General features: G+C 43.9%; 1 protein-coding gene across 1 annotated transcript in view; it reads left to right on the top strand.

Moving 5' to 3' along the window:
* Positions 1-17,072, top strand: part of EPHB1 (EPH receptor B1) — a 453,280-nt gene that overhangs the window by 344,410 nt on the left and 91,798 nt on the right. The window contains exon 6 of the mRNA XM_073023598.1: positions 10,057-10,181. Coding sequence (XP_072879699.1) covers positions 10,057-10,181 — 125 coding nt within the window. The remainder of the gene's footprint in view (positions 1-10,056; positions 10,182-17,072) is intronic.

Genomic DNA, 17,072 nt, shown 5'->3' with positions numbered 1-17,072 from the left:
GGCCCCGCTGTTTCTGGCTCTGCACTAACCTTCTGCAGACTTGGGGATGTCACTTTCCCCTCTCTCATCTTCATTGCTCTAATCTATAAATTGTAAGAGCTGACCAAAACTGAATGGTCTCAGATGCCCTGTCAAAGTTTAACATTCTGATTTCTAGGTTTCTAGACAAGCAGTTCTCAAACTTGAGCGTGTGTCAGACTCCTGTGAAAGACCTGTTAAAACACAGATTGCTGGGCCCACACCCAGAGTTTCTGATTCACTGAGTCTAGGATGTTGCTCTGGAGTGTGCCTATCTTACCAGTTCCCAGATGAGGCTGATCTGGGACTACATTTTGAGAACTTACAGAGTCAGATGTATGATCCCAATAAAGAACGGCACCCCCCCCCCAAACACATACACATCAAAAGTAATATCATAAATGAGGGCCACTGCTATAAACCCACATTCCCCGATCAGCCACCAACCCTTAACCCCCACCTGTCACTCCCCCATTCCCCTTTGGCACGGAACCGAAAAACCCTTAGTGGATGGACCAGTGAAAGAGAAGCCTGTGGCTCCCTGCCTTGGGGTGTGAGACTGAAGGCCAGGCCTGAAGCCCTCATTTATTATCCCATTCACATCTCAAATTCAGCCAGAATTCTATAACAGCACGGAGCAGGGTACACACCTAAGGAAGTCCTCTTTCCCCAGGTGACTCCCAGAGTAGGGAGGAAGATAGGAAGTGAATGTCAGAGACATCTCAAGGCAAAACCTAGAGTAAAAGCAAACAAGAAACCAATGTCCACAATAGAGGAAAACAATGAGAAGAATAATTAATTCTGCTTTTGTATTTATACCCAGTCTCCGAGTTAATTGCTTATTTGTTTAATCTACTTTGACCAGAAGTGTTACTGCACCAAAAATATTTAATGAGTCAGGTCTTCTAATGTAAAATTCAAGCATCGTTGTGCAGTGGAATGAGTTTTCATCTACAGTGGGAGAACCAGTTATCTAAGCAGGACCTTTTCAGCAAAGTTACCTCCTAGAATAGAAATGTCAGAGGAAACACAGTTAATCTGTATTGCAAATTGTTCCTCTTTGGTCATGAGTACTAGAGGGCTGGAAGTCTTTAGTTGATATTTAAATACGAACTTTGGTTTTTGGATATGGGATGTGTTTCATATACTAAAAAAAAAAAAAAAAAAGGTGGCCAGCCAGCCCAATCCTTCATTCCCAACCCCATCACTCATAGCTTCTAGGATCTCACAGAAGTCCCTCGAGGGGACTTCTAGAGACTGCTCAGCATTGTTTGGGTCTCTCTATAAACCTTACAGAGTCTGGGTTGGGGAGATAGAAAATGGACTGACTTCAAGGCCCTAGCAGCTCTGATTCACCCAGAGCAGCTCTGAATTGTTCTGTTTCACATTTTATGCTTCAGGGAGAACTTTGTTTGGAGAAAGGATTTCATAGCTTTAAAAAATAGAAAACCGCCAATGTTAGGGTAACATTACAATTAAACAATCCCAGTGAGATGGGGATGGACCCAACCTGCTAGGTTTCTTCATCTACACTACAGAGAACTTCTGTCTCTAATCCCTTGTGACTACCATATTCTATGATCTTTGTGAGGTGCGGGCTGCCAAATCACAACCCTGGCTCCCTTTTCCACCTCATGCTCCTTCAAAGGCCAATATTCATGTTTGTTACAACGAAGGGATTTTCTGACTCCTTTTACCTCTGAGGTCTTTAGAGAAAAGCCCGCAATCATTGCAATAAGAGTAAATTTTTGTTGAACATTTATTATGTGCTAGCACACTGTGAAGAGGCTGAAAACATAGTCCTTCCCTAAAGACTTTATTGCAGTGATGGAGAGCAGAGGTGAGCACCTCGGAAGGTAGATCACAGTGCACTGTGTCCCAACATGGAGATCACACCCCAAGGGGCTTTGGGTTGGGAGGCAGGAAAGGCACTCTGGTAGGCATGACCAGGCAAGGATAAGCAGTGTTGGGCAGTGTGTGGCTCCCTCTGTGCCTTCAAAGGCCGGCAGGGTCATGAAAAGAGGTGCCCACAGGGAATGGCCTTCTTGGAAGAGACTCCAAAAGATGAGCTCTTTTTGGATATGGTGAATAGAGCAGTTAGATAAGAGTGATAAGTTCCTGAGAGGGAACTGTGGGAAAGAGTCTGGAATGGTGAGTGGCTGTCACATTGCTAAATGTTTAAGAGGGAATTAGGGCTTTTTCCAGTGGGGATCCATTGAAGGTTTTGAGCATTGGAGTAACAAAGGAAAAACTGAGTTTAGAAAGATTAATATGGCTACAGAGTAGTTTGAAGTGAATGAGTTAGAGGTGGACAAGAGAGTTGGGACAGTAAGTACATGAGGCACAATGAGATACAGGTGACGAGACCTGTAGAGAGGCAGTGGCAGGGCCATGGGAGCATCGGGGGCTCCTGGGCCTGAGCCGTGCCATTAGATGGGTAGGCTATGCTTATCCACTCTCCAGAGTCACTAGGTCTCCTTCTCCTTAGGGACAAGATACCCTATCATTTACTTTCTAGGTTGCTTCAGGTTATCTCAAAATGTTCAGGGGAAACCAGCTCTCTTCTGGAGCGTTTATCACTCCAGCCTCTGGGGAACCCAGCTCTTTGCTAGCTTTCCCTTTCTCCAAGCCCATTTGTATCTATCACATCCACCATGGCTTAGTCGACGTGTATATATCCCCTCAAAGATATTTATCAGATAAATACCTGAGGCTGTCACTGGATCCCACGTTTTACATTTACCTTGGGGAATGATGCCCAGTGATTGATTTGCCTATGTGAACAGCAGTGGAGCCAAAAGGAGAGTTTGGGGTGGTTGCCAAGTCCCCAGCCTGGCAGGTGGGATCTGGTTGAAAGGAGCAAGAGACCACACAGAGAACATCTTCAGAACATTTGGGAAATTAATAACACAAGAATTAATATTCCTATTTCACAGTTGAAGAACTTGAGGCCCAAAGAAGACAAGGCCTTGGGTTAACCTTCTCCCAAGATCACATAATAAGCAAATGGCAGAGCCAGAATAGGCATACACATCTCTCTGCAACACCTGGAGGGCCCTGACAATAGCCCTTCTTTATTTCTGCTAATTCCTGCTGCTCTGGGCTGGGCCCTAGGCTCCCTACTATTCCTTACCTTACCCGTTTTCTTCACAGCTATGGTCTGTGCTATAGATCACAGGTAGTTAGTCCAAGGATGATTTGGCTGAGAAACGCTGTTCTAGAGAGAATAGAAGAGGTTAGTGTTACCATATGATCCAGCAGTTCCAATCCTAAGTTGATTCCCCAGAGAAATACAAACCTGTGTCCACACAGAAACTTGTGTATGAATGTTATAGAAGGATTATTCTTCAACCCAAATATTCTTCGACTGAGGAGCATTTCTCCCAGACAAAGCAATGCCCAATGAGGGCAAAAGTGGTTACCAAGCCTTAGGTGCACACTGTGCAGGTTGGGACAAGAGCATCACTCTGGGGGGTCACTGGGAGGACACCCCCCAAACACACACACTGTATGGAAGGGCCAAGGAAAACTACTCTACCCTTCCCACCCATGATTTATTGTGGGGGGGAGGCAGACGGCCTCCTCTTTGTATGGGTCTCCTTGGGAATTTTAGATGTGGAAGTACCTGTCACTGGAAACAGCATTTGCCTCCTAGAAGAGTTGCTAGAGCATTTGCCCGAGCTAAGGCAGAGGCAGCTCAGCTGTGACCTGCACCTTCCTAGAGCTGGTGAGAGATGGCCTCAAGCAAGGCTGTCCCTGTCACAGTTTCCACCCACACTCACAACACTGTTTTCCCTTTTAGTTAAGATTTGCTGAACACTGAAATCTGAGTTTCATAATTTTATAACCTCTTTAAACATTTTACTCCAATAGATCCACTGAAGTCTGAGTGTATGTGCATTAATTTTAACACAGTGAACTGTTATATCATTTGTTAGGTCCCAAAACTGATTATGGTTAAAACTGTTGACAGAATTGTTTCGGCACAAAAATCAACTAAAAAGTTGTAAAGTATTTTTAATAAGCATTGTAATGCATTAAAACTTAGTAATTGTCCTAGAAAAAAGCATCAAGTAAATCTCGTATTTTTGGAATCTGAGACACTTAATTGTTGGAGGAGGATGCTCCTATCATATAAGGAAAGCAAAATGAGTAAGAAGAAACCTTTGAACATAACTGAGTCAGTAACTAAATTAAAGTGTCAAGGAATGTCATAAACATAAAATGCATGACCCAGGTGAACCTGTGATATGACAGTAAAACTCCTGCACATCAGAACTCTAGGGTCCAGAGTCTGGGTTATTAACTTTTGAGACAGAGTCATGCCACCGTCTCAGACCCAGCCCGAGTCTCCTGGGACTCCACAGTTCCCTTTGGGGCCCTTCGTACAAATGGAGGGCTGTCTGGTGGTCTGCCAGACCCCATCTTCGATACTACTGGCAGTGGCCAGTGGTCAGTGGCCAGTTTGGGCCAACATTTGTTCCACGTCATCTGTGAGCTCTTTCACAACTTGCAGCGAGGGCCATCCTGTCCCTGCGGTTTATTCACATCTCCTCTGTCAGTTCAGGCAAGAACAGTCTGTGCTCTTCCTCTGCTGTGTGTGATATACTATCTTGGATCTGTCTGCTTTAAAAGCAATTTGGGAGTAAGTTTTCCCCAGAGTTTTTGGTGGCAAAAACAGAGACAAAGGATTCACTCACTCAGCCTGCCTTTGCTTTTTTCTCCATTCCAGAGCCCCTTGACCAGTGATGTTTTAAGTCTTTCTGCTTCTGACGCATTTACAAGGCCTTTTATTATTGGCTATAACTCTCTTCTTCAACACTCTGGTTCTGATTCTGTTTGAACCCTAGTTGATTTTACCTTGTAGTCTGACGACACTCTTCTTTGCTCTTTGCTCTCCTCTTTGGGTCCCTGTTCTCTTTTGGGTCAGCCTCTTCCTTTGCTAAGAAAGGGTGCAGGGCACCTTTGATTCCATTTGGATTTATTGGGCACCACTTCTTTAAACCGAACACATCTTTCTTGGACCTTCATCAACTTCTTTCCAAGTAACCCTAAACTAATTCTTTCTCCTTACCTTTTCTGAAGAAGGGTCCATATTTGTTTCTTTGCTAAATTTGAATAATCTTGTGAACTCTTTATTTTCATTTCTTTCTCTCAGTAGAATGTTTAATTTATTCAAAAGTTTGTGTGTGTTTGCCAAAAAGAGACTCTTTCAGGTGTTCAATCAAACTATCCCTTCATCTGAGGAGTACGGAGAAAAGACAGCTAGCCAGGACTTACTGTGAAAACCATTGTATTTGGGGGCAAAAGGGGATACTTCTTTGAATTAATCTTCTCATCGTCTTTAATCTTTAGCTTCAGTTTTGCTAGAAGAAGTTGGTGTTTGAGTGAATACCAGAGTTCATTCTTATTATTTTCTGTTTTGTCTGAAACTTTCATAGCACATAAAACAACAGATCAAGAGGCGGCATTTGCCTTTGTAGAGGGAAAAACCAAATTTATCACTGCAGGTGATTTTTGATGGCAGAGCACTGAACATAAGCTGCCCCTGATTTTCAGGCAGGATAAGAAATGCTTTTTTGCTTTCTCCTATGTGCTAAATCCCATCGCAATAAAATGTAAACAATTTAGAATGACCTGTGCGAGAACACACAGTCTTCCACAATGCCTGCAACGCTTAAGTCATTGCCATGAATGTGAGAAATGCAGGCAGGGATGGCCATCACCCTTTGGCAGCTCCTCCCAGACCCATGTGCTACTGACTGCTAGGGGGTTCGTACCATGTGTGGTGACAGGAGCATTTCTCTCCATGGATTTCGCAGTCAATTGCCTCTGGATCAGTCTGTCCTGTGATTGCCTCTTTACCATCTGACCCCAACTAGACTCCAAGGACCCGAAGTGCAGGGCTGTGACTTTCTTACTTGTTCTTCTGTCCCCAGTGCTTAGAACAGGACTGGCACAGTGGTTGGCAAATATCTTGCGTTTTTAATGATGGCTTTCCAGACAGTAGAGACAAGGAGAAGAACCAAGCCCAGCAAAATCCTCAGGCTGTTAGCATTGATCTTTCCATTTTTAAATACATGATGTTTCAGCTCTCAAGACAGAGGGACTCTGAAATCCTCTATGAAACTGATGTGATTCACAACATGTAGATTGTGCCTCCACAGAGGTCTGCAAGGGCAGCCTGAGAGTCATGGCGTGCAGTGGAAGGAAAGAGCTCTCAGGAGCTATTTGTTCACTCTGTCTTTGTGGACCCATTGGGATCCTCAAATGATCTGGACTGATTCCAGAAAACTGCCTCGCCTTCCCTGAACTGTCTTTATCCTCCCCCATGACTCTGTCCTGTGATTGCAAGGTGTTGGGAAAGATGATCACAGGCCATTCACGTATTTAACCATCAAGCCTTGTTGACAAGTCCAGGGCTCCGTTCTTAGTTTCATTTTACCTGACTTAGCAGCAGCATTTAATGTGTTCTCTCCTCCTGGGAGCACCTTATTTCCACTTGGTTTCTAGGCGATCACACTCTCCTGGTTTTCCTTCTGCTTCATTGGTCTTTCCTTCTCAGGCTTCTTTAGTGTTTTCTACTCATCTTCTGAATCTTGAATTTTTTCTTTCTATTGATTCTCTTGGTGATCTCTGTAAGTTCCACTGATTTCAATATCCGTGAAAGATGGGTGACTCCCAATTGGTCTCTAGCATGGACCTTATGCACCTATCTGGTACTCAACCTCTGCTCTGGGACACCTTGGACATCTCAAATCTAATAGGTCTGAAGTGGAGCACCTGGTCTCTCCTCTCAAACTGCTTCTAGAAATGTCTCCCTGATCTCAGTTGATGGCAGCCCCATTCCTCCAGATGTTTAGGCCAAAACCCTTGTAGTCACTTGACTCTTCTCTTTCTTCCACATCCCAAATTCCTGGAAATATTCTAAATAGATTCAGAATCTGCCCACTGCACTGCTCAGGCCAGGTCTCAGCAGCCATTGTTTCCCAGGTATATTACTACAGCAGTGCTGTGATCAGCTTCCCGCTTTTACATGGCCCCTGCATTCTATTTGGAACACAGCAGAGAGTGATGACAGTATCATATAAGTCAGATTACATCACTGTGCCTTGTTGACAGTCCTCCTGTGGCTCCCCAGCTTGCTCAGGGTAGAAGCCAAACTCCTTCTAGTGTCCCTCAGGGTCCTGCCCCCACGGACTTCTCTCTTCTGGGTCCCACTGACTCCCTGATGCCCCTAGATCAGCCCCTTTGTCCTGGCTGCTCCAGATATCCTCTCGGCTCCCTCCCTCCCCTCCTTCAACCCTGTGCTTCTGTATCTGCTTCTCAGGCGGCCTTCCCTGACCACACACCTCCAACCTCTGGCGTCCTGCGTCCCTTTCCCTGCTCCATTTTTTTCATTGTACTTAATATATTTTAACATAGCTTATGATTCATTTATTAGCTCTAGTCTCTGCTGAATCCCCCCGCTGGAAAGTAAGTGCTATGAGGGCAAGAAATTTTATTTGTTCACTGTGGTGCCTCTAGAACCTAAAAAGTGACTGGTACATGGCAGATGCTCAATAAATATGTTTAATTAATTAATTAACCTGGGTTATAGATATTACTAAGTTGGAGGCAAGAGAAAATACACTTGATGGCTCAATCACGATAAGAAATTATTTCCAGTTACTAAACAAATAGGCCAAATTTAACACCATAAAGGTTGAGATACATGTATATTCTCATAGTCAAAGCCAAAAGCCAACTCTACAGACAAAAGATGAGGAGCATACCATGGAGAAACCTAAAGGTTATATATGACTGCCATTTCAGGACTGAACAGCAGGGACATGTTTTTCATCTAAAGGCTAATGGTCATATTAATAGATATATAATACACAGGTCATGGTAGATATTAGTTTTATTCTAATCTTTGCTGCTCAAAGAGTGGAAAGAGAATTGGGTTCACCTCCGAGCCTCATGCCTAAAGAGAATTTAGGGAACATGGTCTCATCTGGAAAGGAGTCATCTTGGGTGGCATGTAATGGTCATGGGAAAAATATTTGACTATTTTTTTTTTCAGCAGGAATAACTCAAAGAAGATCTAACTAGTTTCCTTAGATATTTGACAAGACATTTTGTGGGAGGGGGAACATCCTTTCTTACTTCAGTTGGCAGAATGGAAACCAGTGGGAAGAAGATAACTTTCAAATAAAGATAGGAAGATATGTAAATTGGTGAGACTTACCCAAGTAAAGAACAGCAGCTCCTGGAGGCTAGAAGTCTCCCCTCTCTGGGGGCACAGCAGGAGCTTGGCAGCAAATTCCTGACAAGGATGTTGTAGGGGGAATCAAAACTACATTAATTCAGACCCTCCATGAAGCAGACACAAAGATGGGATTAGATGTATGAAAGATTTACCGGAGAAATGAGATGGGAGCTGGAGGAGGTTGGGAGAGCCATCAGATCATAAAAAAGGTCTGATCTCTGTAAAGGAGAGAGGGAAGGAAGGAGGATTGGGTAGGGTAGGAAGCGCTATAGCCTGCTGTGTGGGTTATAAGGTAGTGCTGGAAAGGCCACTCTGGAGTCTTTGAGTGGAAGTTGCCCATCAGAGTAGTCCCATATGTCGCAGGAATGGTCTGCCATGGCATCCCTGCTGCTCCAGTCATTGGCTGGGTGCAGCCTGTGGGAATCAGGGCCTCTGTGTGAATATGGTGATGGACTGCGGAGTGCAGGAACTGGGGCCGTTAGTTAATTACTCTTCAAGGATTAGGAACTCTGAGAGGTGCATTTCACAGACACCACAAGGTCTCTAATGGGAACCAGGCATACCTGCCTTCAAGGTCCCAGAGGACACTCTGACTCTGAGCCCTTATCACACTTATTACTCTTTATGGCTTTCCTGGACTAGAAGCATCTTCGGAACAAGTGCTCTGCCTCCTCTCCCCCAGGGGCTGCACGTAGTAGGGACTCATTCAGGGTCCAATGAGTAGTGGAGAAATCAGCAGCCCCCTTGTGACCCCGTAGCTGTGCTGTGTAATTCCAGGTCTTTGAGGGCAATCTGTTAACTTGAATTGAGGATAGTAAATGTCATTCAGCTGTGGTCCCCAGAGAAACCTTTGTAAAGTGGGGTTCGAGTAAGGAAAAGACCTTCATCACAGCAAAAGTGCCAGGACTAAACAGAGCAGCCCCTGAGCAGAGCACAGATTGAAGCCTCATCCATTACCTGCCTCTTCCCCTAGAAAGACAGCCCTCATTTATTATTTCCAGACTGTTTTCATTTTACTTACACCACATGAAAAAATGTAGAATTGGGAAATAAGTAATATTATTTCCAAACAGAGATTTCTGAATCAACTTTACAGATTTGGAATTATCTTGTTTCCAAAGGTTTGATTTGTTTATCATTTCTTCATTTATACTTGTGAATTCCTTATTGGAAATGCCCTCATTTGGAAAACTGACTATACCTCTGTTGTTGGTCTGTGTTCATGTCTTTTTGAGAGATACCTCCTCTCTTCCTTTTAAAGTATAATAAAATCTAACTTGAAGTATTAGGAAGAGATGTTTGCTAGAATGTTCCTTTCTGTTGTACAGTAATTCTGTACCAACTGGTTCTACTCTCTCATTATCATCTCTTGCCCCAGATTCTCATCTCTGCAATAGCTCAGCCCACAAATGCAAGACTGAGGTTCCTTCAACACCTTCTTCTCAAAAACATTACAGTGTTCCTCCTTTCCTCCTGTCTTTTCCTTTGATTCCTCCAACTGTCTCTTGTTTTGGTCAAGCTTTGCTGCCTCTGAAAGTCCTATGTCCATTCCAGTTCCCGTGCAGACATGCTTTCCTCTCCTAAATGCTACCTTCTCTCTCCTCTGTTATCCAAACTCTATTGATTCTGCAAAACCCACAAGAAGTTCTGCAGATCCAGTTCAGCTGATAAAGAAGGGGCAGAGTTCAAACTGAATGCCATTTTTCTCCCTGCTTACCTCTGGAAGATGGCCCTTCCCCTATAATTGAGTGTCTGTTCAGCTGCCCTGTTTCTTCCTCTCTCCACAGCCCCCTCCACCGTTCCCATCATGCACCAAGTCAGTGCCACTATGAGGAGCATCACCTTGTCATGGCCACAGCCGGAGCAGCCCAATGGCATCATCCTGGACTATGAGATCCGGTACTATGAGAAGGTGAGCCAGCTCTACCTATAAGCTTGCAAGACCCAGGGCTAGCCACTGTTCCATGGATGGTTGCTAGCTGAAGGCACAAAGGAGATAGGCTGCTGAGGGAGGGAGGATTCTGGTAACAGAGGCCAGAAGGTCCCTGGGAGAGTTCTCCAGGTCTGCCCTGGCAAAAGTCTTATTCAAAGCCCAGGCACTTTCTGTGCCAACTAAGGAGAGAAACTTCCAGTCCACCATCCTGCAATCTGGATAGTTCACTGGCTGGGAAGGACCAGTCCCATTCTTCCAGCCATGTGCTTGATATACTAATGCGGATGCCACAAAACTGCCAGGGGTCCCCAACCTTCAGAAGAGTGTGTGGTTTGGTAGATCAGTGTTTTCTAAAGTGTTTGTGTACCTCCAAAATAAGCTTATTTATAAATTATATGCACGTACTACTGCACTAATATATTTGTGGAGAATAAAAAACATGTAAAATGTTTTTTTTCAAAAGGCTATTCAAAAGGATGAGATAAAAATTAACAGAAATAGAAATTTATATATTATTTTCTTTGACTACCCTTTAGCAGCTGCTCCTGGGGATGACAGTGGGGTATGTGCTGCCAAGAAAAGGGAAATGGTGCCTGGTGGAACTGGTCCCTGGCCTCCCTCTTAACCAGGGCGAACTGCAGCCTTTGCAAAAATCTTAGGAAAGTATAGTGCCTTCTGTTTTAACCCAACACATTATTTGTAAAAACACACTATTCATTCACTTATTTGTTCAATAAGTATTGTCAGCTATTTAATAGGTACTATTCTAGGATATATTAGTGATCAAGCAGACAAAGATTCCTGCGCTTGAGGAACTTACTTTCTAACAGAGGGAAACAGACAATAAACAGTGAACATAACAAATAAGAAAATCATGTAGTGTGTTAGAAAATGAGCAGCATAGAGGAAAAAAAAATTTTAAAAAAGTAGCAGGGTAAATGGGATCAGGAGGGTCTGGCTTGGGGAAGAGCAGTTTGAAGAATTAAATAGAGGGGTAGAGATAGGCCTCTTGGAGAAGGTAAGATCTGAGTAAACGTGAAGAAAGTAAGACTGTTGTGAAGCAGTTATCTGGAGGAGGAAAGGGCAACAGCCTATGCAAAGGTCCTGAGGCAGGATCATGATGGTGATTCAATGAGCAGGAAGGAAACCAGCATGGCTGGAGTGATGCAAGCAAATGGGGAAGTAATAGACAGATGAGAGAGGTTACCAGAGGAGGTCATCATGTTGGGCCTTAAAGACTAGGTCGAGTGCAGTGACTCACACCTGCAATCCCAGTACTTTGGGAGGCTGAGGCAGGCAGATCACTTGAGCTCAGGAGTTCAAGACCAGCCTGACCAACATAGTGAAACCCCATCTCTACTAAAAATACAAAAAATTAGCCAGGAGTGGTGGCAGGCACCTGTAATCCCAGCTACTCAGGAGGCTGAGGCTGGAGAATGACTTGAACCCAGGAGGTGGAGGTTGCAGTGAGCCTAGATCACACCACTGCACTCCAGCGTGGGTGACAGAGCAAGACTCTGTCAAAAAACAAAACAAAACAAACAAACAAACAAACAAACAAACACTGGAGCTTTTGCACTGAGTGAGATATGGAGCTACAGCAGGTTGAGGAGCGGAGGAGGGACAAGATCTGACTTACATTTTGGACAGATCATTTAAGCTGTTCCACTAAGAATAGGGCCTGGTAGATCTACCATTATTAGCAAGGTTGATGGTGGCTTGAATCAGGGTAAAAGCAGAGGGCTGTTGAAATGTAGTTGATTTCCAGATATGTCAGCTAACGGCAGAGCCAACAAGATTTCCAGCAAGTTGGATTTCCGGCATGGGAAAGTTTTGGCCTGAACCGCTAGAACAATGTAGCCAGCACTGACTGAGTAGCAGATCACTGTGGGTAGAGCATATTTGATGTGAGGACAGGAACACAAGTTCAGTTCAGTGTCTAAAATGCTTGTAAAATGGCCAAGCAGAGGTGTGGGGTAGGCAGCAAGAGGTGCACATCTGGAGTTCAAGGGAGGGGACTGGGTGAAGATGTCCATCTGGGAGTTGTCAGTATGTGGATCAGAAAGTCCTGAGCCTGGGTGAGGTCTTGCAGTGGATCAGTGGAAATAAGCAGAGGATCAGAAACAGAGACCTACAGCCCTGCAACAGGGAGGCCGTGCTGAATAGTGGGACATGACTGCACTGGAAGCAGAAGCCCTCATTTCCAGTGCCCTGTGCAGCTAACCAGCCGTGGAGCTGTGGTCCAATTACTTAACCACTCTAGGTCACAGTTTTCACATGTATAGAATGGTAGCAGTTTACCTCCCTGAAAGCGGAGGTCTAGATGGATCACCAGTCTAGTCTGTAAGGAGGTATGCCTTTCAGCCATTAGAGCCGAACTTGCAAGCAAGGTGGAGGATTAAGCGGCATTCTATTCTACTTAGAGAATATTGGGTTTTATAAAGAGTTGATTCAGATACTTCAGTGAATTGGAAATAATTTAAACCAGCTGAATTCATAAGCATCTGTTATATCTAATCCATTTTGGATTTAGGGCTCGTACTTGCTAGATATTTTTTGTCAGTTAATGAAGTAAATGTTAACTTTTTAACATGTTTTGGAACAATGTGTTTGGACTAACTGACCACATGGTCTCATTTTGTCATCAGAGTTGACCTAACAAGGGCCCACCCAGTCCCCCTTCCCACACACATAAGCTTGTAGCTCTATTGAAATAACACCTCATCTCAGAAAAATAATAATAATTTCTCCCCAGTGTACACCTATTGTGTGCCAGGGATTTTATAAACATTATCTACTTTCTTCTTCACACGCCAATGTGGTAAATGTTAGTATCATTGCTATGGGTAAAGAAGTTTTTAAAAGGAAAGCAAAGAAGTTAATAAAACAAAAGCCTTGTCCAGAGTCCCACAGCTGGGAAGCGAGCCTGGGTCCTTTGCCCTGCAGCAGTTGGTGGTGCTGGGAAGGGGGGAGAATATATTAGAGACCACATACTCCTTCTCCTCATCTGCCGTGCCCAGAGTAGTCACGTCAGTGGGCAGCCAGGGTAGGGGTCATAGGCTTAATGACAGGCTGAGCACTGAAGCCACGAGGCTCATGCCTGTGTGTCTTGGCTCCTTCCTCCCAAACCAGCCCAAGCTCCTCCACTGCCTTTCCCCTTACAGCTTTCCCTTGAAAACTGTAATTAACCTCAACTTCTTATGCTATAAAAGCAGCTTATTCTCCTATTCAGGCTACCTCCCTGCTCCTTAGTAATTTGTACTAATTATTAACAGACACACATACACAGCAGCCCAGTGCCTGCAGCAGCTTCCACACCTCAGTGAAGCATATTATTGTCCCCACTCCAGAGGAGAGAATGCTTTCCTTGGGAACACAGAAGGTTATTTGCCCAAACATTGGTTACCATTCGGTATATTACTGTGGAATGCTCCTTCATTTATGGAGTGCTTGGCTACAAAGTCCGTTACATTGCTTTGACTATTCCTAGGATGACCAAAGAAAAAGATCTTGGGCCATGAGGGCCTTTTGAAACAATGATGATAATTCATTGTATGTTGAGTATCTGTTATGTGCCAGATATACACAGATTTATTAGCTCTGAACCTTAAAGGAAAAAAAAAAGTGTATGCTTGAGAACACATATAGCCAATTTATAGATGATGGAGCTATGTCATGGAAACATTAAATGACTTACCCATAACAACACAGGTCATAGCTAGGGAGTCACAGAAACAGAACTTCACACATTTTTATTATACTTCAGTGGTGGAAACTTCTGAGCTTGATAGGAGCATGGATGCAAGCACCCCTGATGCTGAGGATCTCAAAATTAATGTGGCTCCCACAATAAGAGATTATATCTTAATAATAAGTCCAAATACTTGCGAACAGAATGATCTGCCTGTCTGCTCTGTGTGGCCTTGGAATCCTGGTCTTTAGAAGATGTAAACACAGAATTCAGTGCAGTGGGTGTCTTGGATTTGGTCCAAAGAAGCAAACCCCATTATTTCTTCATCTTGCGCCATCTCCTCTCCCCACAAGGAAGCCCCAGCCCCTTCATCTAAACCAGGAGTCAGCAAGCTTTTCCTGTAAAGAACCAGAAAGTAATTAATTTAGGCTTCTGGGCCATATGGTTTTTGCCCCAACTGCTGTAGTGGACTCTGCCTTTGTAGCAGGAAAGTAGCCATAGGCAATATGCAAATCGATGGGCGTGGCTGGGTGCCAGTGGAACTTTATCAAAACAGGTAGCTGGTTCATGAGGGCAGTTTTGTAACCCCCGAAAACCTTCCATGGGTCTTCTGCTCCACATAACCCTTGGTTTGCACTTAGGACCCCTTTCAGTTTCACTCTATGAGTAGAATTGATGAGGCTTTTGCTTCCTCCACCAGCTCATTAATAGAGAGCTCAGATGCCATCCAGCTGATGACACTCCCGGAGCCTTTCCCATGTTCATCTCCTTCCCCATTTTAATACATTTCCATTCATCATTCTCTCTTGTTTACTGTCGTGTAGCACTTTTCACTCCTGGTGTCAGCACTTGTAGGCAAACCATGGGAGGAGCATCTACATCTGCTCTCAGCTGTCTTAATGATTAAGCGTTTATGGTTACTCGCGCTTCATAATAACTGTATAGGTTAGGACTGGCTGGTTTAGGCCTTGGGAATTCCTACCTTTCAAATTTTAGGATCATTTTCTCATAGAGACTCTTTCAGACCTTGGCAATATCTTGTGCTCAATCAATTGATTCAAATAACTGGACCGAAGTGTACTGTTTATTTATTCATTTAGCATTGAGTTGTTGAGCACCCAGGTGGTATGAGCACTGCGCTGCATTTGGGGTGGGGAAGGAGAAATGAGGGAAACATCGTCTCTGCCCTCAATAGCTGCATTCTCCATCCTGCATCCTCTGTCTCCGACATACTTATAATCAGTCATAAGCAACCAATAGAAAAAAAAAAGTAACTTGTGGCTGTTACTGATTTGCCCGAAATTGATTAATGATTTTGTGGGGAACAAGAGCTAATATTCATTTTAATCACTGAACTTCTTCAAGAATGTTTGGACTATAAAGTGATTATGGAGTAATGTTTGGTCCTCACAATCCAAATACCAATGATGTATTAAAATAGTTTTTCAATAACAGCTATCCAGTCACTGCTTCACATTTATCAACCAGTGCCTGATTTCAGCAGATTCTAGTAAAACCAGAGAATTCAGGCAGCTGCTTGGATTTTGTAGCAATGGAATTTTATTCTTATTTGCAAGGTGACTTGGTGATTTTCATAGTTTCAGATCTCAGATCTGCACTGTGTCAAAATAGAAATGATCAAAGTTCTGGATGACATCCCTTTTATAGTGGACAGCCTTTCTTCTGAATCCCTGATCGGTGGTGGGGAGGCTCCCCTTGTGTTTAAATAGATCAAATAGTGGGTGGGCAGCTCCTCTGCAGGCAGTCTCTCCCAGGGCCCAGTAGACATCCCCTTCATTAGAGTGAGAATGGGCCTCTTTGTAACTTTCAACTGTGTGTTTGAGCTGACCTGGGACCTGTGGTCCCTCACAATTGCTTCTGAATCATTTATGGGCATTTCTAATGCCACCCACACTTCAGATATGCCAATTACTTGCAGTCTCCTGAACTCCTCTAGGCCTTGCTTCTGTATGTTTAATTCTGTTCTCACTCTCCACATCCATCCATGTGGCTAATTTATTTCATCTTTTGTGACTCAACTCAGGTCACCCTTTCCCTGAGTCACTCTGCATCTCCTCTGAAGTCTGGGCTGGATGGTCCCCTGCTGTGCCCCCACATTCCCCTGAACTGCTCTCTGCCAACTCACTCAGTCAACACTGCTGTCATCTTCTGTTTATTTATCAGTCCACCCACAGATGTTACATCCCCAGAGGAAAGGGACCATGCCTTTGTACCTGCAGCCCATGTATAGCACCCAGACACAGTAGTATGTCATAAACGTAACTGGCTGGCCAAATGAAGGAATGAGCGAGTAAATACACATCAGGTCATCTTTGATTTTGCAAAGTAGGCTTTTATATATTTTAAACAATGGGAATTTCTTTTCATACTGTATTCTTTACATATATTTATGTAAAATATATTCTTTATATATTTTAAACAATGGGAATTTCTTATCACTGTACGATATCCTAGCTCAACTCTCTTTCTTCTGTCATTTTACTGAGAATGTAGTTTACAATTTGTAAAGCATGCTTCTTGAACCACTGTGCCTAGAACTCATCTCAGTGCCCCAGATCTGCACAGGAGACACAGGGACTTGGATCACTCCCTCCTAGTGATCCAAGCTCTTCATTTTCACTAGATCCTCATTTTTCTCTAGGATTCATGGTGCAGACAAAGACAGGCCTGGGCTTCAAGCTTCTGTTCGTGCATACTTGCAGATAACCCAGAATCTTTGCAAACAAAAGATATGCTCATGTGAAAATGATTAGAGGCCAGGCTGGTATATAAGAAGGTGCTGGGGTGAGGTGTGATTCGGAATGACAGTGGTGTAGAGTCCACAGCCCAGACTGGTGAGAGAAACCTTCCAAGAGAGGAGGCCTTGGGAAACATAGGCTTAAGCAATCAGGATGGAGTAGAGGAGCCCTGGAGAGAGACATTTTAGACAAAGAAAACAGCCTAAGCAAATGCCTGCTGGCCAAGATGTGGTCCCCGGATGTAGGGGAATGTGAGCGATTGGAACTGACTTCAGCATGAAGGACCTATGAATTTATATTTAAGAGTTGTGCCTTTGCATGATGATAGTTCTTAAGAAAAGAAACGTGGCATTGGGTGGGGTGGATGGGGAACATCAGGAAAGACAAGAGGCTGCAAAAGTCCAGGCACAAATCACGTGT

Source organism: Chlorocebus sabaeus, chromosome 15, assembly GCF_047675955.1.
Source record: "Chlorocebus sabaeus isolate Y175 chromosome 15, mChlSab1.0.hap1, whole genome shotgun sequence".
Lineage (NCBI taxonomy): Eukaryota > Metazoa > Chordata > Mammalia > Primates > Cercopithecidae > Chlorocebus > Chlorocebus sabaeus.
Note: the sequence above shows the minus strand (reverse complement) of the source record. Positions and strands in the feature narration are given on the sequence as shown.